The sequence below is a fragment of the Osmerus mordax genome, chromosome 21 (assembly GCF_038355195.1).
Source record: "Osmerus mordax isolate fOsmMor3 chromosome 21, fOsmMor3.pri, whole genome shotgun sequence".
Taxonomy (NCBI): domain Eukaryota; kingdom Metazoa; phylum Chordata; class Actinopteri; order Osmeriformes; family Osmeridae; genus Osmerus; species Osmerus mordax.
Genome location: NC_090070.1, coordinates 12,357,414 through 12,382,360, shown reverse-complemented (window position 1 = coordinate 12,382,360; position 24,947 = coordinate 12,357,414). Strand labels below are relative to the sequence as shown.

The 24,947-nt window shown below is 50.7% G+C and overlaps 4 protein-coding genes across 7 annotated transcripts; all 4 read right to left on the bottom strand.

Annotated features, from left to right (window-relative positions):
- Positions 1 to 22: 22 nt before the first annotated feature.
- Positions 23 to 8,176, bottom strand: khsrp (KH-type splicing regulatory protein). Of its 2 annotated transcripts, none has more exons than XM_067258826.1 (18): positions 7,579 to 8,176; positions 6,541 to 6,643; positions 6,388 to 6,447; positions 6,136 to 6,172; positions 5,879 to 5,937; positions 5,171 to 5,251; positions 4,971 to 5,028; positions 4,712 to 4,880; positions 4,304 to 4,402; positions 4,063 to 4,203; positions 3,877 to 3,979; positions 3,609 to 3,733; positions 2,739 to 3,035; positions 2,505 to 2,614; positions 2,271 to 2,356; positions 1,964 to 2,188; positions 1,549 to 1,718; positions 23 to 1,382 (listed from the first exon to the last, which is right to left on the bottom strand). In XM_067258826.1, exons 1-18 carry the CDS (start codon positions 7,672 to 7,674, stop codon positions 1,374 to 1,376), a joined length of 2,028 nt encoding a protein of 675 aa, XP_067114927.1. In that variant the 5' UTR covers positions 7,675 to 8,176; the 3' UTR covers positions 23 to 1,373. The 2 variants fall into 2 exon arrangements, with proteins under 2 accessions (XP_067114927.1, XP_067114928.1); XM_067258827.1 differs by having other exon boundaries at positions 5,180 to 5,251; positions 7,579 to 8,175.
- A 20-nt stretch (positions 8,177 to 8,196) lies between these two features.
- slc25a23a (solute carrier family 25 member 23a) lies at positions 8,197 to 15,947 on the bottom strand. Of its 3 annotated transcripts, none has more exons than XM_067258833.1 (11): positions 15,022 to 15,947; positions 13,472 to 13,598; positions 13,099 to 13,186; positions 12,800 to 12,911; positions 12,301 to 12,459; positions 12,004 to 12,156; positions 11,556 to 11,669; positions 10,751 to 10,918; positions 10,250 to 10,397; positions 9,863 to 10,032; positions 8,197 to 9,221 (listed from the first exon to the last, which is right to left on the bottom strand). In XM_067258833.1, exons 1-11 carry the CDS (start codon positions 15,220 to 15,222, stop codon positions 9,207 to 9,209), a joined length of 1,455 nt encoding a protein of 484 aa, XP_067114934.1. In that variant the 5' UTR covers positions 15,223 to 15,947; the 3' UTR covers positions 8,197 to 9,206. The 3 variants fall into 3 exon arrangements, with proteins under 3 accessions (XP_067114934.1, XP_067114935.1, XP_067114932.1); XM_067258834.1 differs by lacking the exon at positions 15,022 to 15,947 and adding an exon at positions 14,763 to 14,881 and having other exon boundaries at positions 13,472 to 13,595; XM_067258831.1 differs by lacking the exon at positions 8,197 to 9,221 and having other exon boundaries at positions 9,839 to 10,032; positions 13,472 to 13,595.
- A 485-nt stretch (positions 15,948 to 16,432) lies between these two features.
- Positions 16,433 to 18,046, bottom strand: c21h19orf53 (chromosome 21 C19orf53 homolog). Its single transcript, XM_067258861.1, has 3 exons — positions 17,929 to 18,046; positions 17,658 to 17,713; positions 16,433 to 17,015 (listed from the first exon to the last, which is right to left on the bottom strand). Exons 1-3 carry the CDS (start codon positions 18,017 to 18,019, stop codon positions 16,863 to 16,865), a joined length of 300 nt encoding a protein of 99 aa, XP_067114962.1. The 5' UTR covers positions 18,020 to 18,046; the 3' UTR covers positions 16,433 to 16,862.
- A 164-nt stretch (positions 18,047 to 18,210) lies between these two features.
- mri1 (methylthioribose-1-phosphate isomerase 1) lies at positions 18,211 to 24,947 on the bottom strand. The gene is made up of 6 exons (XM_067258844.1): positions 24,746 to 24,947; positions 23,155 to 23,378; positions 22,780 to 22,949; positions 22,380 to 22,556; positions 21,943 to 22,167; positions 18,211 to 21,403 (listed from the first exon to the last, which is right to left on the bottom strand). The coding sequence occupies exons 1-6, from the start codon at positions 24,875 to 24,877 to the stop codon at positions 21,270 to 21,272; spliced, it is 1,062 nt and encodes a 353-aa protein (XP_067114945.1). The 5' UTR covers positions 24,878 to 24,947; the 3' UTR covers positions 18,211 to 21,269.

Sequence of the window (24,947 nt, the reverse complement as noted above, 5' to 3'; positions counted from 1 at the left end):
TGTTACTTTATTAGGGTTTTTTAATGCATGTTTTTTGTTTGTTTTTTTAAGTACACTTTTAAAAAGTACACTTTTTTCCTATTATGTTGCGTTATGTTTTTTTCAATACAAATATTTTGGGGATCAAAGCTTTGCGTGAATGAGTTTGCTAAATGAAATACACAAATATTCTACATCCAAAGAAGGACAGATTCTCATCCAGAAACTGCAGTTCTCATCAACACAGCTTCCTTTAAACGTGGTGCCAGTAGGAAGCTGCACAGCAACCAAACATTTCTTCATAGTTTTTATTGTGAAGTTTTTAAAAACAAGCAGTAAAAAGTAAAAAAAAGAAAAAAAAAAAAAGCATACAACTTGACTTGGAACAACAAAGGCTTTTCTGACATGCGTTCATCAGTAGAGGAAAGGAGGAGGGGGGGGGGGGGGGTCGAAGCAGGTCTGCTACTGTCAGACCCACTGCACCAACATAACACACACACTGTACCATCATAGACAGTAAGCCGAATCTCTCGGACACACACACACACACACACACACACACACACACACACACACACACACACACCCTTGGCAAACACCCTCTTCATACTAAAAGAAAATGAAATGATAAACAATCAAATAAAATTTAAAGGTGGGAATATCAGCTACTTCAACACTGGGAATGTATCAACAGTACTAGAGATTAAAAACAAACGAGAAAAAAAAGGTCTAAAAAGCAACAACAAAAAAATCAGTTTGCTTGCAAAATAAAAAAACATTTTCTTCCATACTGATCCTCAATATTAGTCATTAAAGTACTGACAGATGGAGTTGAAGTTTCTCCCTTCAGGAAACACAATAGAAACAAGGGTACTAGGTGAAGTGCATGTATTATCATACAGATGCAGACAGCAGTGATCTGGAACTTTCTATCCTTTCTTTCCCTCCAAGAACACTGGAGGGGGGGGGGCTAGTCATTTTAATTTCATCAGTAAAATAGTAAATATTCAGACGTTTTGTTTTTTTTGTGTCTTTTTTTTCTCTTTTTTGTTTTTTTTACCAAAAAAAGGATTATAACGGGAGGAGGAGCTGGGGTGAAAGGATGGAGTGGCTGGGGGAGGGAAGACAATGAAGGATAAGTTTAGTTTTGATCAAACCACAGAGAGACAGACAGAGAGAGAGTCAGAGAGAGAGAGAGAGAGACAGACAGAGAGAGACAGAAAGACAGAGAATCTCATGAAAAACAAAAAGTATTTAAAAAGTCCAGAGAGAAACATCCAGAGAGGTGTCCTGGTCAGGAAGGAGGAGAGGAGGAGAGAGGAGAGAAGGCGAGAGGAGAGGAGGAGAGGAGGAGTCTCTGGGAGGATGTTTCCTTAGTCAGCAGAACATTCTCCTCACTGGGCCTGGAGGAGGAGAAAGAACAGGAAAGAGTTTATGAATACACCTTTTTATTTATAATGCATATTATACACGCGTGTGTGTTCCTGCATGTGAGTGTGTGTTCCTGCATGTGAGTGTCTCCCTGTGTGTGCGTGTTCCTGCATGCGAGTGTGTGTCTGTGTTCCCCACCTGTTGTCCCTGCTGTGGAGCTCCAGGCTGGCCAGGCTGGCCGTAGTAAGCCGCCTGCTGCCTGTAGTACTCTGCCCAGGCAGCACTGTAGTCCTGCTGGCCCCCTGCTGGGGCAGCGGCCCCTGCTGGAGCTGGGGCAGGAGCTGCTGCAGGGGCCGCCCCGCCCTGGGCTGGGGGGGGGGGGGGGGGGTAAGAGGGGTTAGATGTGAGTACGCAGGGAACGAGAAAACACAAGGAGAAATGTCAAGCGAGCTCGTCTAGGATATCCCCGGGGCTACAGTCTGTGAGCTAATATGGCTTAGCATGCTACTTTGTGCTAACATTTCTTAGCATGCTACTTCATGCTAAGGCCAGCTCGTCCAGGACTAGTCTGGAAGCGTGCAAGCATGGTTATAGAAAACATGCGTGTGTGTACCCATGCCCATCTTCTTGTAGTACTCCTCCCAGGCCTTGGTGTAGTCAGGCTGGCCCCCGGGGGCGTGCCCCTGGCCCTGGCTGGGGTCCCCTGCCCCCGGGCCCCCCGCACCCCCGGCCCCTGGAGCCCCCGGGGCCTGGGCCCCCATGGCACCCCCTGGCTGCTGCTGATAGTACTGCGCGTAGTAGGCTGCCCAGGCTGCGTTGGGGTCCGCTGCTGCCTTGTCTGAGGGGGGAGGGGAGGAGGTAAACATTTTGGGGTCTGTGTGTCTGTGTGTGTGTCTGTGTGTGTGTGTGTGCGTGCTTACTGGGGTCGTGGGGTCCTGGAGCCTGCCACTGCTGGTAGGTGTTGCCCCATCCCTGGGGGGCGTACTGGCCACCTGGGGGGCCACCGCTGTGGAGGAGGGAGGGGGTGAATCTTACGGTCTAGCACTCTGGCTGAACATGACATACGACCGGTTAGAAGATGCCTGATAAAAGATCTGGACCATGATTGTGAGCTGACGAGCGAGCGAGAGAGACACACAGGAGGGTGTACTTACTGTGGAGGGCCACCAGGGGGCCCCGTGTTGTAAGGGTTGGGGTTATAGGGCCCCATGGGGCCAGCAGGACCTGGGCCACCAGGACCTCCCCCCACCGGACACAGAGGTGCCTGGGAAGGGGAGGGGTTAGAGGGAGGGTACGAGCAGAGGGAGAGAGAGAGAGAAAGGGTGTAGTCAATATGATTGGTGGCATGGTCTGCGCGTGCGTGCGTATACGTGCGTTCATGCCCCTACCTCGATCTTGTCCTCGATCATCTGCTTGGCGTGGTCAATCTGTTGGGGGGAACCCCGGATGGTGAACAGCTTGAAGTTGGGGTCCCCGTTGGGCGGGGGCTGGCGGGAGATCTCCACGAACGCCCCTGTCTGCTGGTTGATGGACTTGACGTTCTCCCCTCCCCGGCCAATCACCAGGCCGCATTTGTGGGCGGGGATCGAGAAGGTCACCTCCCCTCCTGGAGGACCCCAGTTCCCCTGGGCCCGCCCCCGGCCCCGCCCAGGCGACATGCCTGTTCCTGGAGGACCTGGAGGGCCCTGTGGAGGGAGGAGACACACACACACGTAAATAAGTAAGCAATGTTCAAGTCAGTCCAACATCAGGTACCTACCCCTCCTGGCCCCCTCTTCCTCCTGCCCCCCTCCTGGCCCCCACCTCCTCCTGCCCCCCTCCCCCAGGTACCTACCCCTCCTGGCCCCCACCTCCTCCTGCCCCCCCCCCCCAGTACCTACCCCTCCTGCCCCCCCTCCCCCAGGTACCTACCCCCTGGCCCCCCTCCCCCAGGTACCTACCCCCTGGCCCCCCTCCCCCAGGTACCTACCCCCTGGCCCCCCTCTCCCAGGTACCTACCCCCTGGCCCCCCTCCCCCAGGTACCTACCCCCTGGCCCCCCTCTCCCCAGTACCTACCCCCTGGCCCCCCTCCCCCAGGTACCTACCCCCTGGCCCCCCTCCCCCAGGTACCTACCCCCTGGCCCCCCTCTCCCAGGTACCTACCCCCTGGCCCCCCTCCCCCAGGTACCTACCCCCTGGCCCCCCTCCCCCAGGTACCTACCCCCTGGCCCCCCTCCCCCAGGTACCTACCCCTGGCCCCCCTCCCCCAGGTACCTACCCCCTGGCCCCCCTCCTCCCGGACACGGATGCTCTGCAGCAGCTCGTTGATGATGGAGGAGGCGTGTTCACAGCGGTCTGGAGGACCCATGATGTGGGCGATCTTATCAGGGCCGTCGCCATCGTCTGGTCGGCACAGCGACAGACAGGAAAAAGGAGGGGGGGGAGAAACGCTTTAGAAAAAAAGGTGAGCCCACTTTTTACACTCAAGAGACAGAGAGAGAGACAGACACAGACAGAGACACAGAGAGAGACAGAGAGAAACTCACCAGGTTTGAACTGTATTCTGACTCCAGCGTCGTTCTGAATCTTCTTGATCATCTCCCCGTTTCGACCAATCACAACACCCACAGAGTGGCGCGGAACAGCGACCTGACAATAAAAACACACGATGCTGATCAGCACTCTCCCTGGTCCCATCTCTGGACGCTCCTAAGCAGATCTCCAGTACTCACGTCCATCCCTCCTCCTCCTCCTGCTGCGCCTCCTGCTCCTCCCGCTCCTCCCCCTCCCATACGACCCCCGTACTCTCCACGCTCTCCAAAGTTAGGGTTGTCCCTCTCTCGGAGGATCTCATTCACCAGCTCCTTCGCTTGCTAGAGAGAGAGATGGAGAGAGGTTATCCAGTGCATCGCTGGGACTACGCATACAAAAGCACCAGTTTGAGTGTGTGTGTGTGTGTGTGAGTGTGTGTACCTGAACTTTGTAGGGGTCTCCTATGATGCGTAGAGGTTTATCCATGTTGGGAGGTTGGGAGCCATCTTGGATCAGGATCATCTTGACGCCAGCCCTCTCCTGATAGGAGAGAGGGAGGATGACAGTGACTTTTACATTACATTTACATTTAGTCATTTAGCAGACGCTCTTATCCAGAGCGACTTCCAGTAAGTACAGGGACATTCCCCCCGAGGCAAGTAGGGTGAAGTGCCTTGCCCAAGGACACAACGTCATTTGTCAGAGCCGGGGATTGAACCAGCAACCTTCTGATTACTCCCTACCTGACTTTTGGGGAGACCTACTTATAGTAGATGCACCATCTCCTCCCTGGGTTACGGAAGCCCACCTTGACAACGTGTGTGTACTGCCTGTTGGTGTGTGTGTTACCTGTAGCTGTTTGATGGTCTCTCCTCCCTTGCCGATGATGAGGCCGGCCTTGCCAGCAGGGATCATCATTTCCTGCATGGATCCAGCCTGCCCATTGGACGACTCATGGAAGGAGGGCGGGGTGCCACGCCCCCGTGACACGATCTCATCCAAAAACATCTTAGCTTTCCTGAGAGGGGGAGGGAGACGATATGGACATTTAAGAGCAAACAAAGGAAGTATTATACCTATTACAGAAAACAGAGATAGTGTGACCTACTGTATGGCGTCTGGCGATCCTGTTAGTGATACACTCCTCTCTGGAAGACCACCGCTGTCTAGAAACACACACACAGCCAGGTACACACACACACACACACACACAGGGGAAACAGACACAGGCAAACACCAACGTCAATCCAAAACCATCTGCAGCTTGGTCAAGTTGAGGGTGAGAGGTAGAGAACCGAGGTAGATCACCTAGCTCACCTGGAGCAATCTGGACCTTGCAGCCAGAGTCCTGCTGGATCTTGTTGATCTGTTCCCCGCCTCGACCAATGACTGCGGAGGAGAGAGGACAGAGAGATATTTAGTATTGCCCTGCTGACCAATGACCACATCTAAGAGTGTGCGAGTTGGAGGCGCGAGTGTGTCTGAGAACCCAAGTGTGAGAGAGTTTAGGAGAAGGCATACGTTTCCTCTACACCAGTGGTTCTTAACCCTGTCCTCGGGGAACCCCTGTCCTCGGGGAACCCCTGTCCTCGGGGAACCCCTGTCCTCGGGGAACCCCTGTCCTCGGGGAACCCCTGTCCTCGGGGAACCCCTGTCCTCGGGGAACCCCTGTCCTCGGGGAACCCCTGTCCTCGGGGAACCCCTGTCCTCGGGGAACCCCTGTCCTCGGGGAACCCCTGTCCTGCATGTTTTAGATGTTTCTTGCCTCAAACACACCTGATTCAAATGCATGTTTGTTACCAGGCTTCTACAGAGCTAGATAACGACCCATTTATTTGAATCAGGGGTGTTGGAGCAGGGAAACATCTAAAACATGCAGGACAGCGGGTCCCTGAGAACCAGGGTTAAGAACCACTGATCTAGACATCGTGTGCAGTTGGAGGCGACTGTCAGCGTATGTGCGTGTGAGCATGTGCAGGCGTACGTGCGTGTGAAAGGGTGCACGTGTGTACTCACTTAGACCAACCATTCCGTCGGGCACTCTGTAGTCTTCCGTCATGGTGGAGGGTCTGACACTGTAGGAGGAGAAAGGAGAGGATGGAGGAGAGAGGAGAGGATGGAGGATAGAGGAGAGGATGGAGGAGGAGAGGATGGAGGAGAGGATGGAGGAGAAACGAGAGGATGGAGGAGAGGAGAGGATGGAGGACATTGGTGAAAACCAAATTCAGCGTTACCAACAGATCAGATAACTATGAGACCGACTCCATCCTTACCTCTGCTGGGACAGGGCAGCAAGCTGAGCTCCGATAGCTAGAACAGGCAAGAATAATCGATTACAGAGTGCAGTAAGAGTGTCATTGAGAGCGGGAGTGTGTTAGAGAAGACTGAGGGAATGCGTGAGGGAGACAGTAAATAAGCGCAAGATAGAAAAAGAGAAAATGAGTGTGAGAAGGTGTTTGTGAGAGAGAGAATGAGTGAGTGCTTGAGAGTGTGTGAGAGAATGAGTGAGTGTGAGATACACATACACAGAGCATTGCCTGAATCTCTGTCGCCGTGGGACGCCATCTTCTTTGCGTCTGGTTGGTCTAATGAAAAAGAGAGTAGTGAAAGTTAGATCTGTCAGAGCATGTTCGCTCAGGATTGGGATATTCAGAGTGTGTGTGTGTAAGACTGCGTACCTCCATCTTCTAAAGAGCGTTTCTGTCCTGCGAAAGAGTAACTCTCTGCCCCACCGTTGTTGCTCATTGGGGTACCTGCCTCTCCCCCTATTTTAGCGGCAATCTGGAGGACAGCAACGGGGTACAGGGTAAGGATGTGGGGCGCCAGGTTTTTTTTTTTTTTAAACAGCTGGCTGGCTACTTTCAAAACTGCTATTCAACTTGGGTTTTAAGTCGGATAACGTATACCCTGCAAAGTTAGTTCTCTCGCACACAGTTTGCTTGTTTACGTTAGCTTGCCATCTTACGGTTACCTAGCCGTCTGAGGATTAGCACTAGCTAATATTGAGAAGGTTCAATAGTTAAAAGCCACGATAATTTTAAGTGAAGTAGCATTACCCACTGTCTAAAGACATTGACCTGATGACTTAGTCACGTCACGCTGTCTTCGTGAACCCTGCTAGGAACGTAAGCTAGCGAACTAGCGCCGCTCAATTGGTAGCGGAGTGGAAATGTATTGGTAAGTTAGCCAGAAACGGTAGCTTGTAAACTTTGTAAACCACGTGCAATGCTAAAAACTTGGTAGAACGCTAGGTCCGTACAGACGTTGTGCACTAAGGCAACTTGCTCAACAAATTACGTATTCGACTACTTGGCTTGCAGTGGTAGTAAGCGAGCGAACTAGCTAGCAACATATGAGCCTATGTGGCTAGCTAGCTAGCTTGCAACCCATTTAGCTAGCGTTAGCTCTCTTTTATGGCTAGCTAGCTAATTACAACAGCTTGGGCTACAAACAATTTTTGGGCTATAAAGGTAAACAATGTATTACACATACATGTGTATCCTCACCCGCTAGCTAAATCAGTGGGCTGTGAGGACAGCATAATTACTACAACTAGCTTGCCACCATTCCACACTTATGTCTATAAACTGCCCGCTACGCATACCACGCCGGTCCATTGATACTGGATGGCCTCGTTGCAGCTTCACAGCCTAGCATAGGCTAGCTAGTTAGCAGACTTCATTCAGTATCGGGCTCCGCATTTTCCCGTTTCTCACCTGTCTAGCTCGCTCCACGGCGTCTGCAAATGCATCTTTCTTTCCCCCGGCACCAGCTCCGGTCCCGTTGGACGGCACCGCGCCGTATTCCGACATACTATTCACACTGTTGAGTGGGATTCACGCTCACACACACGGGGATCGAAGTAGTATTTGGGCCCGGTCGAGTTGCGCAGGAGCGGGAAGACAAGAAAGGCAAGGACTTGGATGGCGGAGGAGGTGGAAATCAAACACGCTGGAAAGCTTCTCTCTTCTGAAGTAACCAATCCCGAACAGTGAAGGAGGCTGAACCAATTAAAGTAATGCCTATTATTGGTTCATTTCCGCGCAGGCAGGCTTCAACGGGGTTTGTTGACTGACAGCTCGTTTTTGGCCAATCATGAGATGGGCGCTATTTTAGAAGCCAATCGGATTAGGAGATCATTTTTTTGTTGTTGTAGAATGGACGCCTGCCTTACGGGACCCTCGTTTTAAATCTCATGTAGTCCACTGTGCAACTGCCGGGACCTCGTTGCAAACGATCTTTTCCTTTTCTGTATGAATTCATTGTTTATTTTAGAAACTTACACTTGTATAATGTTATCGAAAAAAACAGCTCAGACAGCAAATAACTGGTTTCGTTATTTGAATATTTGAGCGTTTTTATTTCAAGGCACCACTAACATGCCTTCATTTGCATAAAATCCCATAATTGAATAGAAATATACTATTGAGGGTCTCATTTAATTCTTAAACACACACATCCAGTCAAAGTGCAGAGTCAATCTGCATATAGAATATCATTTCATACATACGCACATTCCTTTATCTGATACACTGACACTGAAGTTGTCTGAAAAAACAACATTGAAATAACTAGGGCAGTTTAGGCCTGTGGTTGAACAAAACTCGTCCTTACAATAGCGTACTTCCTCTCAATCACAGACTCACACTCAGTCTCTCTTTTTATCACATGACACAGACTCATACACATGCAATGGGATTCCATTTCTTGTAGCCTACATGACATCATCGTCATGACATCAGCAGAACTGAGCTCTGGGATTGGCTACTCAGGATAAATACATCCAACCATGCATTAGTCAAGATCTGCAGCATGTGCCTCAGTCCTGTTTTTGGATTTAAAAAATATTTAATCTCCAAATCATGCTGAGATAAGTCCGGTACTAAAAACACTATAGCACTACTATTGACCTTCAGCTTGAGGTAAAATAACTGTTAGATAAATACGATTTATAGTTTGAATCTGGACCCTTTGCTCTTTGAATGTCTTCGGCAACAACGGATATGTGACATTGAATGGTTTTAATACTTTATCATCATACCGCTTTGTCCTGTGGTATTTAAAATTCTAAAATATATCTAATTATGTCTTTTACTTATTTTTGTCCAGGTAACAGAAAACAAGGTCTGCCAACCCAACACTTCATCCTCCTCCTCCTCATCAGTGAGTCTTTCCTGCTGGCGTTTGTCCAATTCTCATTGCAAAACTTTACTAGAACTCTGCACACTTCCATAATACGATGATTCCATGATTCTGTGGTTCCGTGATTCCGTGCTTCCCCTGGGATCACAGTGGCTGCAAGCACCTCCTCCCAGAGAACAGCAGGAGATGGTTAAGCCCTGCTCTACTCCAGGGCTACCTCGATGCTCCACCTAAAGTTGTATTGGAAGGGGAGGGCCGACTTTAAAACAAAACAAGAAATCCTATCCACAGTTGTCTTTTCTTAGTACGGGATGTAAAAAGACAGTTCTCCAGCACACAGGGGAACTCTCAAAGGGCGCCAGGGAGTTAGTCAGCACACAGAGCCAAGCAGGGTCTCCTCAGACGGCCCGTGTAGGACACTTGAAGGACACAGGCGGTAGCGTGTTACGGTCGCTGGCTGGTCACAACATTGTTCACACCCCTCTGCATGCTGCCCATGCAACGTACAGAAGTCACGCCACTTGCCATGGCAACGCCTGGCACGCACACAGTATGACGGGAGGGTTCGGAAACGTTAGCAGGAGTCTGTGGCAGTTCTGGCTCGCTCCTCCGTGCATCCTTCCACCACCTCCTCCTCCACCACCTCTTCCACCACCTCCCCCTCCAAGACAGCATGCCACCACAATGTTGAAACTGCAGGTGTTTCTGTCCGTTCACCTCCCTCCTCCATCCTCTCTCCTCTCTCCTCCATCCTCCCCTTATTCCCCATGGACATTCCTTATGTACCCACCTCACCTCCCCTCCACCCCTCCCCCATTCCCTTTCCTACCTCCCTCACCTCCCCCTCACCCCCTCCACCCCCAGGACCTTCCTCATGTGCTCGTAGACCACGTAGGAGATGCTGACGGCGGGGATGACTTTCAGGAAGTTGGGCGCTATGCCTCGGTAGAGGCCGGCCACGCCCTCCTGGGTCACGATGTTCCGGAACAACCCCAGCATGGAGAGCTGGGGGGCGCCCTTCACTGTGGCTGAGGGGAGGGAGGGAGGAGGTACAGCAAGAGAGGTGGTTGGGTGGAGCGGGGTGGGGAGGTAGGGAGAGAGGAGAAGAACAGGTGGATGGGGGCAAGAAGAGAGTTAGAAAAATGTATCACAGAATCAGTCATTTATCACACCTTTCCCATTTAGCACCGCTCACAAACACACACACAGAGACACACACACAGAGACACACACAAAGGCACACACCCTGGGCCTGCATGCGTGTCCTGATGAGGGCCAGAGGGTAGGAGGCCAGCTGGCCGCAGGTGCTGGAGAGGGTTCCACAGCCCACCAGGACCAGAACCCCAGGGTCTGCAGAGGTCGTGTTCCTCAGGAGCCAGGCGTTCTTCAGGGTCTGGGCGGGGGGGAGGAGGGGGGGGAGGAGGAGGGGGGGAGGAGGAGGGGGGAGGAGGAGGGGGAGGAGGAAGGGGAGGAGGAGGGGGGGAGGAGGAGGGAGGAAGGTGGAGGGGGGAGGAGGGGGGGGAGGAGGGGGGGGGAGGAGGAGGGGGGAGGAGGGGAGGGGAGGAGGAGGGGGGAGGAGGGGGGGAGGAGGAGGGGAGGGGGAAGGTGGAGGGGGGGAGGTGGAGGAGGGGTGGAGAGGATAAGTTGTTTTCTTGTGTGTGTGGAAGGCCATGTGTGTTTGTGTGTGCATATACATGTCTGTGTGTTTGCGTGTGTTTACACGTGTGTGTGTGTGTGGGCGGGGACCTCGTAGACAGCCAGGTCTATGCCGGCGTAGGGGATGATGCCCAGCAGGTTGGGCAGGTAGCCCTTGTAGAAGGCCTTGGGCCCCTCCCTCTCCAGGATCTGCCTGGCACAGTCGGCCACACTGCGGTACTGCCCCGTGCTGCGCAGGGTGAGACGGGTCTTCAGGACCTGGGGGAGGAGAGGAGGGAGAGAGAGATGGGGAGGAGGGGAGGAGGGAGAGAGAGGGAGGAGAGAGGGAGGAGAGAGAGAGATGGAGGAGAGAGAGATGGAGGAGAGAGATGGAGGAGAGAGAGGGAGGAGGGAGAGAGAGGGAGGAGAGAGAGATGGAGGAGAGAGAGAGGGAGGAGGAGGGGAGGAGGGAGGAGAGAGAGATGGAGGAGGAGGGGAAGAGGGAGAGAGAGGGAGGAGAGAGATGGAGGAGAGAGAGAGGAGGGAGAGAGAGGGAGGAGAGAGATGGAGGAGAGAGAGAGGGAGGAGAGAGAGAGGAGGGAGAGAGAGGGAGGAGAGAGAGAGGGAGGAGGAGGGGAGGAGGGAGGAGAGAGAGAGGGAGGGAGGAGAGAGAGAGGAGAGAGAGAGGGAGGAGAAGGGAGAGAGAGGAGGAGAGAGAGATGGAGGAGAAAGAGAGGGAGGAGAGAGAGAGAGGGAGGAGAGAGAGAGGAGGAGAGAGAGAGGGAGGAGGATGGAGGAGAGAGAGATGAGGAGGAAGGAGGTGGGAGGGAGGGATGAAGAGGGGAAAGAGAACAGACAAAGGAGTTAGCAAAGGAGGATATAGATAAATGTGTGTGTGTGTGAATCGCTGTCTGACCTCCATTGGATAGATAGCGGTCTGTGCCGTGGCTCCAGCCAATGAGCCGGCCACAAACCTCTCGTGCACCCTCAATGTCCCGCCCTCCTTACTGCCATGCATCACACGCTTGATCTGAGGGAGGAGGAGCAAGAGGGGGGGAGGGGGAAAGAGAGGGAGAAGGAGAGAAAAAGGAGAAAGAGAGGGAGACACAAATGAACAGTTCAGCAAAGCACGATAGTATATTAGAAGTTATTCAATATGACAATGTCAGAGCGAATGAGAGTAGCATTGTCAGTGAGAATGTCTGAGTGAGATATAGAAGAGTAAGAGAGAGCTAGAGAAGAGAATGAAAGACAGAGAGAAAGAAAAATAACGCGAGAGAGAGAGAGAGAGAGAGAGAGAGAGAGAGAGAGAGAGAGAGAGAGAGAGAGAGAGAGAGAGAGAAAGAGAGTGGGGACCAGTTCACCTGTTCATAGGCCAGGAACTTGATAGCGGTCTCTGGGGCGATCTTCAGCACGTTGACCCCGTTGCCCCTCCAGAGGGAGCCCACCCCCCCCTCCTTCACCATGGCCCTCAGTCCATCCAGCACAGAGCCCCTGCCTGGGGTCTGGCCATGCACCTGGGGGGGGGTTAAGGAAGGGGGGAGTCAGAGAGAGACAGTGAGAAGGGAGAAAGCAGTTACATGGTAACTCTCTAATGGCACAAGTACACACCAGACCCCCCCCCCCCCACACACACACACACACCCCCGGACCCTCCCCACCTGCAGGAAGACCTTGAGGCGGTCCAGGGGGGCGGTGCCGGTGCGGGACACAGAGCCAGCCATGGCCCCCGCCATCAGCTGCCTCCACACAAACCCTGACTTCTTCTCCTGCTCCGTAAACTCATCTGGTATGGTCAGCTGCTCCCCAATGTCTAACATCTGGGAAGGAGGGAGAAAATAAGAACTGTGAAGTGTGGATTTGTGAGGGGGGTGTGTGTGTGTGTGTGGTGTGTGAGGGGTGTGTGTGTGTGTGTGGTGTATGTGTGGTGTGTGAGGGGTGTGTGTGGTGTGTAAGGGGTGTGTGTGGTGTGTGAGTGTGTGTGGTGTGTGTGTGGTGAGTGTGTGTGGTGTGTGTGTGAGGGGTGTGTGTGGTGTGTGAGGGGTGTGTGTGTTGTATGTGTGGTGTGTGAGGGGTGTGTGTGGTGTGTAAGGGGTGTGCGTGGTGTGTGTGTGTGGTGTGTGAGTGTGAGGGGTGTGTGTGGTGTGTGAGTGTTTTCACCATGGAGTGTTTCCAGTAGCGCGCCACGTCCTCCATGTTGTGCAGGGGGTTGAACAGGAAGTGATCTCGCCACTCGTCCCAGTCGATGGTCATGGTGCCGTCCCTGTCCATACTGATCACACACACACACACACCACACACACACACACACACAGAAACATGTGCAGCAGCATTTAAGCAGCAGCATTTAAGCATTCAGAGCCTTGCATTCTATGATAGATACAGATGTGATGAGTCTAGAATGTTCTAAAGAGCTCTAGAATGTTCTAGAGTCCTGGAGGGTTGGTGTAGGAGGAGACCTGTGCAGGATCCTGGCTGCTTGGTCCAGGCTCACGTTCACTCCCACGGCATGGAGGGACTGCTGGATCTCACCTGCATCGATCTCGCCTGAAACCACACACACACAAACACACACCATCCGTCAGTCCGTGTGTGCGTATATGTGTATTTGTGTGTGTCTGTGTAGTGTGTATGTGTGTGTCTGTCGTGTGTGTGTCTGTGTAGTGTGTATGTGTGTCTGTGTGTGTGTGTCTGTGTAATGTGTGTGGTTGTGTGTGTGTGTGTGTGTGTCTGTGTAGTGTGTATGTATGTGTGTGTCTGTGTAGTGTGTATGTATGTGTGTCTGTGTCATGTGTGTGTGTGTAGTGTGTGTCTGTGGTGTGTGTGCCGCACCATCATGGTTGCTGTCCAGAGAGCGGAACATGAGTCTGAGCTGTTTCTCGTGCTGCTGGAGATAGTGGCAGAACTCTCCAAAGTCCAGCTCTCCATCATGGTTGGTGTCTCCTGCCTTGACTATCTGCTGAGGGAGGAGGGGAGGAGGAGGAAGGGGAGGAAGTGGGGGGGGAGAGGCGAGGGGAGGGAGAGAGGCGAGGAGGGGGGAGAAGAGGAGATGCGAGGATGGGCGAGGAGGGGGGGGAGGAATAGGAGGATGGATGGGTAGAGAGGGAGGAGAGAGGCCAGAGAGACCCCAGAGAGGTTAGGATGATGGAGAGATGGGGTGATGGAGAGATGGGGTGATGGAGAGATGGGGTGATGGAGGGAGGGGTGATGGAGAGATGGAGGGATGGGGTGATGGAGAGATGGGGTGATGGAGGGAGGGGTGATGGAGAGATGGGGTGATGGAGGGATGGGGTGATGGAGATGGAGGGATGGGGTGATGGAGGGATGGGGTGATGGAGAGATGGAGGGATGCAGGGCAGGTGAGGGACAGCGTGTTATCTTTAAGCTACACCCTCGAGAACCCTTACTGGGAAACACACACACACAGTCATACTGATAGCTTTGGTTTTAATCTGTATTTGGTGGCATGATCAATATTTTTTCTTGGCTATCACGCACAACAAATGTTAGCTAGTCTACAAAGCTACCACGGAGCAAGGCTGAAGGCAACACGAAACAAAAAGGTGAAAAAGGTGAAAAAAAGATTTTGAAAGTTTTGAAAGAATTAAATTACAAAAAGAATATCTCGAATTTCGTTTTTATTTATTTTGTTATTTTTTATTTTATTTTTTTATATATTTTTTTTTTTTTTTTAAGTCCAAAAAATAAGTCTGCATCATTAATGAGTACTTGAGGACTCCGTATTGTACGGTATTGCAGAGATCGTCGATTACGATCTTTTACCAGAGTAAATTGAAACATGAGTATCTGTACAGGTTAAGTAAAGGATGTGTGTACTTTTGCCATCTCTGCAGAAAGGTTAAAGCCTTTCTCATCTTACAAAGTTCATCTCCCTGCACTAAAATAGCTAGCATGTACTTTCCAACACGTGTAGTAGGCCTACACACACACACATGCCTCTATGTCCACCCACTCTGACATCCAGTAGGCACACCAACCTAAATAAACAAAGGTGAGAAATGTCATTAGACTGCCAAACATACACACACACTCACATATAACTCTGCATTTGGAGGACAAGTAGGACTACTGGTACTGTAAATGTATTTTACTGAAAACAAACCTTCACACACAGCCCTGGATACTAGTAGGAACCGAACTAGCAACAATGTATTTTCCTTTAGGTCTCATACTGCCACGAGCGGTCATTCATAGGAAGGGGGTCCCCCGGTAGAGCATCGGTGGGGGGGGGGGGCTTTGCATCTGTGACATCACACACACGCACACAAGCACGCACGCTTGCTCTCTTTTTTATTGACCTGTTTCTTAAGATGTGTATTTTAGTTTGCCTTTCTCTTTGCAGCGCGCAGGGGCCTGCTTACCCTGTCCACCGAGCCGCGAGAGAGTCCCCGCGCGGCCAACCCGGTCCGCAGCTCGTAAATGTCGATCCGTCCATCCTTGTTGAGATCGAGCTCGTCAAACAGCTCCGCCCACCGTTTCTCCCGGTCCGTGTCAGAACCGTCGCCGTCTTGACACCGGGCACGGATCCAGCCCCGGGGGACCCGAGCCCCCGGCTGCCCCATATGGCGACTGCAAACACACGAGACCCAGTGACAGCCCCAGGGACGTGGTTAGATCACAGGTTTCCCAGTGGACGGTAATCTACAATGACGTCCTGTTGCCCATGTAATTTAGGATCTCGAGCCGCATAGATATAACAGATGACGCGGTTAAAATCCCCAGTGGTTAACAGCTGGAACGTGTTTCAGTTCCTCTCAAATGTCCATAATTACTCGATGTTTACAAGTTAAAGAAACAAGGAAGCGACCATAAGAAACGTCGTCTCTCCTTTCCTCTCGCTCTCTCCTTCTCTTCTTTGCCAGAACGGTTAAAAAGCTCCTGGACTGCGGTCCTCCTTAGATGGCCGGGTCGGTAACGCTAATCCGGTGTCATATTCATGCCTGTACCGGTTATGTACGGAACATTCGGAGATTAAACGTGCCTTCGTCTCGTTTATACTGCACGCAAGCAGATTGAAGCCTACGGGCGAAACAGTACTGGCGTTATAAAGGCGTGTGAGACCCTCGCTTTACAGCATGGTTGGAATAACGTAAAATGGACTAGAGTTACGCGATATATGTTCGGTGGTCTCTCTCTCAGGCTTGGTTGTCACGCATAGATTCATCCTGTTCTCAACGTGCCCTTGTTTCGGGCACGGAACACACTGTCTCGCTCTCCCTTACGGCAGCGCGTGAGCGTCGAAACAGTGGTTAACGACAAGAGTAGGGAATGAAGTATGCGCGAGTCATGCGCCGTTCAAGGAAAACGCGTTCACGTTCAGTTTAATATGTACACAAGCACTCTGACTCTTAAGACAAGGTTAACTGAAAACGGGTTAGCCTATCTAAAGTATGTTTGTGATCGTGAAGCACTTACTGCTTGCGTTTGATTGGTTGGGTCGATGACCCGTTCTTCTAACTTTCTAAAAGCCTTGGTTCAAACATGCCCCCCCCCCTCCCCTCCCCGTGCAATTCAGGTTGAGAACAAGAACAAGACATTGAGCACTGCAAACAGACACTCATAAGAACACACACACACACACACACACACACTTCTAGCTAGTAGCACCTGTTACTTTATCTCAGCCTGCGAGTGCTGTGTAGCCTACAGCGACTCGAAAATTAGACATGTAGAAGATGATTGTTGTCTTTACATCTAATATTTTTTTAAGGGTTCACACCGAACAAAAGATCTGTTAAGGCGGGACAATCTTCAAACACAAATATACACTGCTTGTATAAATATGTCCACATACTTTTTATTCGTATTTTTGCATTTGGACCATGTGTCAGATACAACCTTGATTGTGTCTTTGATATCATCACTGACAGATGACAACAGTGAAGAAACACAAGCCAGCTGCCCTGTAAGGTGTAAAACAAGCCAGACGTCTTCCAAGAGGCTTCTTCTCAGGCTTGATTGACTGATCGCCACCTAGTGGAGGCTTTCAGCGTGACACCACCACTCATTTCAGTCCCATCAGAACGTCTCTTCTACGACACAAGCTCTTTGAAGCTCTCCCAATCACAGGTCGAAGACTCCGTGGGGATGAGAGAAGGGGCGTTCCCGCTGGTTCCTCATCTAGTCTACATTCACGGGTTAGTCTAGGAGGAGGGAGCAGGTAGGAGGAGGGAGGTGGAGGAAGGAGAGGGGAGTATCCTGGTTATTTGGAGGTGCTAGCCCCAGGACGCTGCCCCACACCTGGGGGGGGCTTCCTCTCCGCTCCCTTGACGATGCTCAGGTGCTTGTGGAGCGAGTGGGACGCCTTGTGGGTCACTTCCTGCTCGATCTTGTTCCTGATCGCCACCTCCAGGCCCTGCAGGGTAGGACCAGGGGTCAGAGGTTAAAAGAGGCAAGATTCAGGTTCGCTGGTTACAGTCAAGGCAGGCCTGTAACCCGTGTCCTGTAAATCCTTAGTGAGATCCAACAACAGGTGTAGCTCTGGGACATTTTACTATGTGGTTAAATGGTTTAGTAGTCTATGCATATATGCCTACTTAGCAAACGCGTTTATCCAAAGCGACTTAGAGGGCGATTTAAACCTACTGTACGACCTCTATCTTCAGTCAAACGCTCTACCCAACCTCATTAAGTGCGACACTAGCCAGACTTTGCCGCCGTTGACCTTAAAGCTGCACGGGTGCAGTAAATATTACAAAACAAATTCAGATATTATAAACTGCGCCCCCAATTTGTGTGATCCTCAAAGTTGGCCAAAGACGAAAGATCGCCTCGCCAATCTTGCCTTTTGTAGATAGCTACTCAAAATGCCTGCCCGTTGTTATTAGAAAACGATGGTAGGGGTAGTTAATGCTGGTGTCCATGGCAACCTATTCTGAACAGGTAGGCAGCCTACTGAGGTGAGCAGCACACGTTCATGGTTTGCCAGACAAAAATGGATAATCCTAGTTTACTTTCAAGCTTTTGCTAATAGTTTTTTTTCCGGTGTGTTTCTTACCTTCTTCAACTTCTGCTGCTGGACAACCACAGCCTTCTTGGGAGCGATCACCCTGCCTGTTGAAAAGGAGGGAGGGATTAACGTTCTGTGTGTGGCCAGACGTTTCAGTTTCCACTGTCAAACGTGGAATTCAAGCCATTCCAGCCCTACTCGCCCCGTTTGATCCAAGATGGCCACCACAACGCATGTCGCACCACCTTCTAAACTTTACAAGGTCCGGGAAACAAAAAAAACTAAAACAAACATAGCAGAAGAGTAACATCGAACATACCTCCTTTCTTCGGCCCTTTCTGTTTGTTTGGCTGCGGTTTCTTGGCTCCGCCAGGTCGCTGTGCCTTGAACTTCTGTTTACCTTGCGCCATCTTTCTCAGTTAATGCGATTACGATTAGACCTGTGACCCGGATACAGAATGTCGGTTGTGGGAGCGTCGAAGACCGAGATGGGCGGATCGTTTACCGTGACATATTGTAATTTGGTTTAATAGTTATGTTTTTTTTATTATGATAGATTAATAAGAATTAAAATCAAAGAAAGACTGACACCTTATTTGTCCCTTCATTTTTATTGAACTGATGTGAAAGAGAAATCTCTTGTTTCATGACTGCAGTATACAGCATTATATTCATATACATATATATAAAAAAACATCCAGTTTGAACTATCTTCACTTAATACAAAACTAAACCCAGATGTGAATATCAATAATAACAATAAAAACGTAGAATACTACACTGAAAGAGGCCCTCTAAACTTCACTTCTACCTAAACCGTCACCAGACACGTAGCTCTCTTCTAATTGGCTTATACATAGATAAACTGTCATCAGAGCTGCCTCCCATTCATTGATTTAGCAAGATGGGCGGAAAGTGTGTGACTGCTGGCGCCGGAATTTGGCAAATACAGCCTGTTTTAGAGGCTATTTATCACTGTTTGTGTGTGTGTGTTTGGCTGGTAGTGTGTGTGGTCGAGGAGGCCTCCTCGGTGTAGTGTAGGCTATTAAACAACAGCGTCATCACGAAGAAGAATCACAAAAAAAAAAAAAAGACATCATACCACACAGCAAATAATCGTTGTTATGACAACGAACATTCAAAATAAACAAAACCCGTAACGTTCTCGTACCATTTTTTTTTTTTTTTTTTTTCTTCTCTAGTTTGGAACAAAATTACAGATGGCCACAAAGTTGCTACATTGTTCTGGACCTGTGACTCTCTTCCATCTCACTCTTTGTTCAATTTCTCAACGACAATAAAAAAGAAATGCAAAGAAAAAGAAAATGGAAAGAAAGCAAGCCAATGGAGCACAGCAGAGTTGTGTGTGTGTGTCGACAGCAAGCCTTCTGTGATCTGACACCGTACGGCATCCTAGTGAGGAGAGAGAAGGAGGGAGAATCTCCCCCGGTCTTGGGGGGGGGGTGGTGAGGGGGAAGGAGGGAGGGTGGTGAGGGGGGTAGAGTTGGGTCTAGCTCTAATCTACGGCACATTCTAGAATGTGGACGAAACTGTGACACACTACTTGATTCTCTTTATTTTAGTTTTTTTTGTGGTGGTGGTTTGTTTTTGTTAGATTTTTTTTTCACTTTTCTGACAGGAAGGTTCTGGAACTTTCCATCTTGACAGACCGTCCTCTGGGCGAAGAAAATAGAATTTGTGGGGGTGGGTGGAGCAGGTTCGAGGGATGGAGCAGAGATGAAGGGGTGCGTTTGTGTGGTCACTGGTGAAGAACAGAAGGGGGGTCTGTGTTTGGGGAGGAGTGGAAGGCAGGGCTTGGGAACAGTGCAAGGACTGTTCTCTCCCGTTAGCATGTTAGCTTAGCTGTAGTCCTTGTTCTGTGAGCATGTTAGCATTGCAGTGGTCCTGTTAGCATAGCAGTGGTCCTGTTAGCATGTTAGTTTAGCTGTAGTCATGATTCCGAAAGCGTGTTAGCTTAGCAGTGGTCCTGTTAGCGTGTTAGCTTAGCTTTAGTCCTGATTCTGTTAGCATGTAGAGTAGCAGTGGTGCTATACCTGCTGGTGGTGTAAGGCAGTGAACAGAGCCGGCCTGTTACCAGGGGCGTGAGACATTCAGTACAGTGAGCGGGTCGTTCCTGGCATCTCATTCATACTAGATTGGTGAGAGGTGTAGTAATATCGTAGCTAGTTTCCAATATTGTTTTCATGTAAGTATCCCTTTGCCAATTTTTCTGTTTGTTTTAATTACATAATCAAAATCATGGCACCAGTCATGATATCAAGTCACCAAAGACGCAATGATGTTTTGTCATAGTGTGTGTGTGGAGGTGTTTGTGTGGGGGGAATCAGAGCGGAGGGTGTTCTAAGGAATCCAAACAGAGTTCCTATTAGAGCTTGGCTTCCAATAGAACCTTTTAAAGGATCTTAAAGGGCCAGCGCCTGAATATCTCCTGTCATGTTTCATGATCCGTCTAGCTTTACCTTTAAACCATACTATCACAACTATGTTAAACAACTAGGGTAATAAATGTTAATATAACATTTAGATTGGGGGGGCCTATTGGGAGCGGAGGGGTGTTTTTCTACAAATTAATGATCAATATGTTGCTACTCTCAATTCTCATGGTGGTGGTAGCTTCAGTCCGTATGTACACACTTGTAGATTAATATGCATCTACACCTAAAGTAAGAAGAAGCAGCATTTTAAGCACCACAAACCGCTGAAGAGAAAAATGCAACCTTGGAAAGTCTCTTCCAATATAATCGCTGTTGTACAATTCTCCTTTAGAAGGATTATCAAGGTTGTGAGTTTAGAGACAACTGATAAATAGGCTTCATTCACTGCATTAAAACCTTTTCATTACAATTCTTTGTAGGGAGATGGGGAGAGAGAGAGAAAGAGAGATATGGAGAGAGAAAGAGAGATGGGGAGAGAGAGAAAGACAGAGAGATATGGAGAGAAAGAGGGATGGGGAGAGAGAGAAAGACAGAGAGATATGGAGAGAAAGAGAGATGGGGAGAGAGAGAAAGACAGAGAGATATGGAGAGAAAGAGGGATTGGGAGAGAGAGAAAGACAGAGAGATATGGAGAGAAAGAGGGATGGGGAGAGAGATATCGGGAAGGAGAGAGGAGAGACCATGGGATGTAATTGAAGCACAGAAAACACCAGAGCAAGGAGAGAGAGCGACAGAGCGAGATTGTGTGTATGTCTTTGTGTGTCTGTCTGAGCCCTGTGTGTGTGTGTGTGTGTGTGTGTTTGGGTAAACCCAGGTAAGTAAGTACTTTATTAATCCCAAGGGGAAACTACAGAAGCCTGTGAGTTTAAGTGAGACAGTGGTAGCTAAGCATGGAAGCATTACACTAACGGTGTGTGTGTAGTAAACTGAGTTGTGTGAGGACAGTTTGTGTGTGTGTGTGTTTGTGTGTATCAGGGACGTAGGTTTGTTCTCAAATGTGTTTTTTTGTTGTTGTTGCGGCTGTTAAATATATTTTTGTAATAAAAGGTGTGTGACTCGTCCCACTCATGTATAATGAAATGCCCCTGGTGTGTGTGTGTGTGTGTGTGTGAGAGAGAGAACAGAGTATGAGTGTGTGCGTGGTATATATAACAGCGTACACCTGCAGTACCGCTCTGCTGCCAGCAGGGGAAGCCAAGCACGTCTACAGGGCGGTGAGGCGACCTGTGAGCGCAGCCTGCAGCTCTGAGGGGAGGAAGACCCCCAGCTCTGTGATGATGCCCCCCGTGATCAGCTGGTGGGGGGTCACGTCAAACGCCGGATTCCACACGTCTATACCTGGGGGGAGAGGGGGAGGGGGGAGAGGGGGAGGGGGGAGAGGGGAGAAGAGGTGAGAGAGGAGGGAAATTGGGTGGCAGAGGGAGGGGGATGGAGATTAAGGGGTGAAAAGAAAGAAAGGATAAGAGAGGTTAGTAGAAGGAAAATAGAGAATGGTTAGAATGTCCATGGATCTTCATTAGGAACACACACTCACACACACACACACACCTCTCTAGGGATCTATGGTTCCATTAACAGAGACTGGTTAATTACTGCTAGTGAAAGACATCAGCTCTCTAATTAGAGAGATTACTAAACAGAACTCAATCAGTACTGAACACACAAACACACACACACACACTTGGAAGCAACTGTGGACAGACTCTCTCCCCCTTTCTCAGCCTCCCCCTCTCATCTAATCTCTTCTCATCTCTCTCTCTCATCTAATCTCTTCTCATCTCTCTCTCTCATCTCTCTCCAAGCATCTTTCACTGCAGCAAGCTAGTTCAACGTGCTCTGAAGATACCTCTATCAGAGGAGCACACACACACACACACCTGGGGCAGCGATGGGGATCCCGTTGATGCTGGTGAGCTCCTCTGCGGGGCGTTCCTCTATCACGATGTCCCGGCCGCTCTCCAGACTCAGGTCACAAGACGTGCTGGGCGCCGCCACGTAGAACGGGATCCCATGATGCTTAGCGGCGATGGCCAGCTGGTACGTGCCCACTTTGTTAGCCGTGTCGCCGTTGGCAACCACCCTGTCGGCCCCGACAACAACGGCTGAGACAGGGGGAGGAAGAGGAGAGAGAGAAGAGAGTCAGAATGGAAAGAGAAAGGACAGGAGGGAAAGAGAGAGAGAGAGACAAATATGGATAGAGAAAGTCAGAGAAGTGAAAGAGAGCGGCGTAGGGTTCAGGGAGAGACACACACCTCCTCTCACGGTATCAGACACACACACACACACTCTCTCACGCTCACGCACACACTCACACCTGTGATTCCCCTCTCCCTCATGGCGAGCGCGGCCATGCTGTCGGTGATGAGCGTGGCAGGGAAGCCCTCAGACACCGCCTCGTAGGCCGTCAGCCGGGCGCCCTGGTTGTATGGACGCGTCTCCGTGCAGTACACACGCCTCAGACGGCCCAGGGAGTGGAGGCTGCGCACCACACCTGGACACACACACACACACACAGAGACACACACACACAGAGACACACACACACACACAGAGACACACACACACACACAGAGACACACACACACACACAGAGACACACAGAGACACACAAATGGTTATTAAGCCTGGTGTCTGTACTCATATGACTTAGAAGAGCACGCACACACACACACACACACACAACTCTCCCCCCCACACACACCCTCTCGTCATACCCAGAGCGGTGCCGTATCCAGCGGTGGCCAGTGAGCCGGTGTTGCAGTGTGTGAGGATGGTGACGGAGTCTCTGGGGACGCCAGACAGGATGTGCTGGGCGCCATAGTTACCGATCTTCTTGTTGTCGTTGACGTCCCGCTCTAGCATCTCCTCAATCCAGCCAATCACACTGCAGGGCGGAAGCGGGAGGGGCGGGACACAAGGCAGAGGCTATTTTTTGATTGGGGGCTGAAGGTGTCTGTCTGAATAGCCTTCCTGGTTTTCTCAGGTAACTTCCCTCCCCTCCTCCCTCCTCTCCCCTCCTCCCCTCTCTACCCTCCTCCCTTTACCCTCCTCTCCACCCTCCCTCCCTCCCCCCCCCCTCCTCCCCTCACCTCTCTCTCAGCTGGTCAGTGTTCTTCTCCATGCTCTCGTTCTCCGCGTGCTCCATCAGCTCGCGGGCGGCGCGGCCCATGTTGACGGCGGTGGGCCTGGCCGAGGTCAGGTGACACAGAGACTCGCGGATGAAGGTCACGGGGTCGTCGCCCCCGGCGCCGGCACGCAGTTCCACCGCCAGGCTCAGGCAGCCCACAATGGCGATGGCAGGAGCCCCCCTCACCTGAGGGGAGAGGAGGGAGGGAGGGAGGGAGGGAGGGAAAATGGAGAAAGTAGGAGGGATGCATGGGGAGAGGGAGGAGGAGAGAAGGGGGGAGAGAGGCAGAGGAGAGATAGGAATAAAGAGGGAGAGAATAGGAGGAAGCACAGGAAGTATGGTTAGGTGAGTTCCATCACCTGCTAGACAGGTAAGAAGGCAAGTTGCATGGATGACATCATAGTGGTCAGTTTATCATCTCCTCTGGGACACACACACATGACATCATCATGTCCTCTGGGACACACACACATGACATCATCATGTCCTGGTGATAACATTCCATCACTCTGCCACACACACACCTTAAACTTGGACCACTGCACTCTAGGTCAATTCATTAATTACATTTGTGTGTTATGAGATATAGGAAATGTGTGTGTGTGAGAGACATAGAGAGAGAGACATAGAGAGAGAGGTAGAGGGAGACAAAGAGAGAGAGAGAAGTACAAAGAAAACGCGGTACGGTCAGAATGCTAACTGATCTAATTCCTACTCTCCCTGTCCAAGGCGCTCACGTGCAACGGTAAACGCCAAAGGAGTCAGTGTAGGTGTCAACAAGCGGAGCGCGAGGAACAAAAAGCCCAGAACGGTTCATCAATAATTCATCACAGTCTTTACAGTGAGAGATGGGGAGGCGTTTTCACGGTGGATGCGGGTACCGGGCACACTGGTTGTTCAATGCCACACGTTAAAACGGTACAACTGTAAATAATTGATGGCCCCCCCACTGTCGTTTAAGGAATTCCGTCAATCGGTCCAGGTCCAACGTTAGCCCACACCACAGGCTTGGGAACAAGCAAACCAGCCCCGATCGCCTCGAGCAAGGGTTGCAACGTTACCGGGGCGGTTAGAGGTGAAAACCAGAATAGTTATGTGGTAGCGTATGCGGGCGCGGTGTAGGAAGCATACGTTGGTGTTAGCTAGTTAGCAGTGACATAAATGTCCCAAAACGTGACCATAACGTCGTATGTGTCAACAAGCGAAGCAATCCCTCGCCCTCACAACTATCTCCTTTCGCGACGAGCTAGCTAAATGACACACAAAAGATCGATCCCGTTTGACACAAAATCTCATCCGCGGCCAACATACAATCACAACAAACAGAGCTGAACAAAAACAAGATAGCTAACTAGCTAAAATAGACTAGCTTGCAGACGCACTCACACACTCACAGAAACGCACGCGGGGCCGACGCTGCGTTAGGTGACACTGAAACCGTGGGCAAGGAGTGAGGAGAAGAGACTGATAAGAGAAGAAGATAGAGAGACGGAGATGGAGGCAATAGACATATCTGGTTAGAGGTTGGCAAAGAGGAGAGCCGCGTGTCTTACCTTCATGGACTTGATGGCTTCATATCCGTCTTGCACCGAGCGAATCTCGTCAAACACCGTCTGGTGCGGGAGCAGCAGCTGGTTGAGGATTTGCAGGGACCCGGCCCGGTAACGGATCGCTTCGAGCGTCATGACCCGAACGAGATGGTAGATCGGATGGTACACACACACGCTCACACTGGTACTACAACGGCCCTTCGGC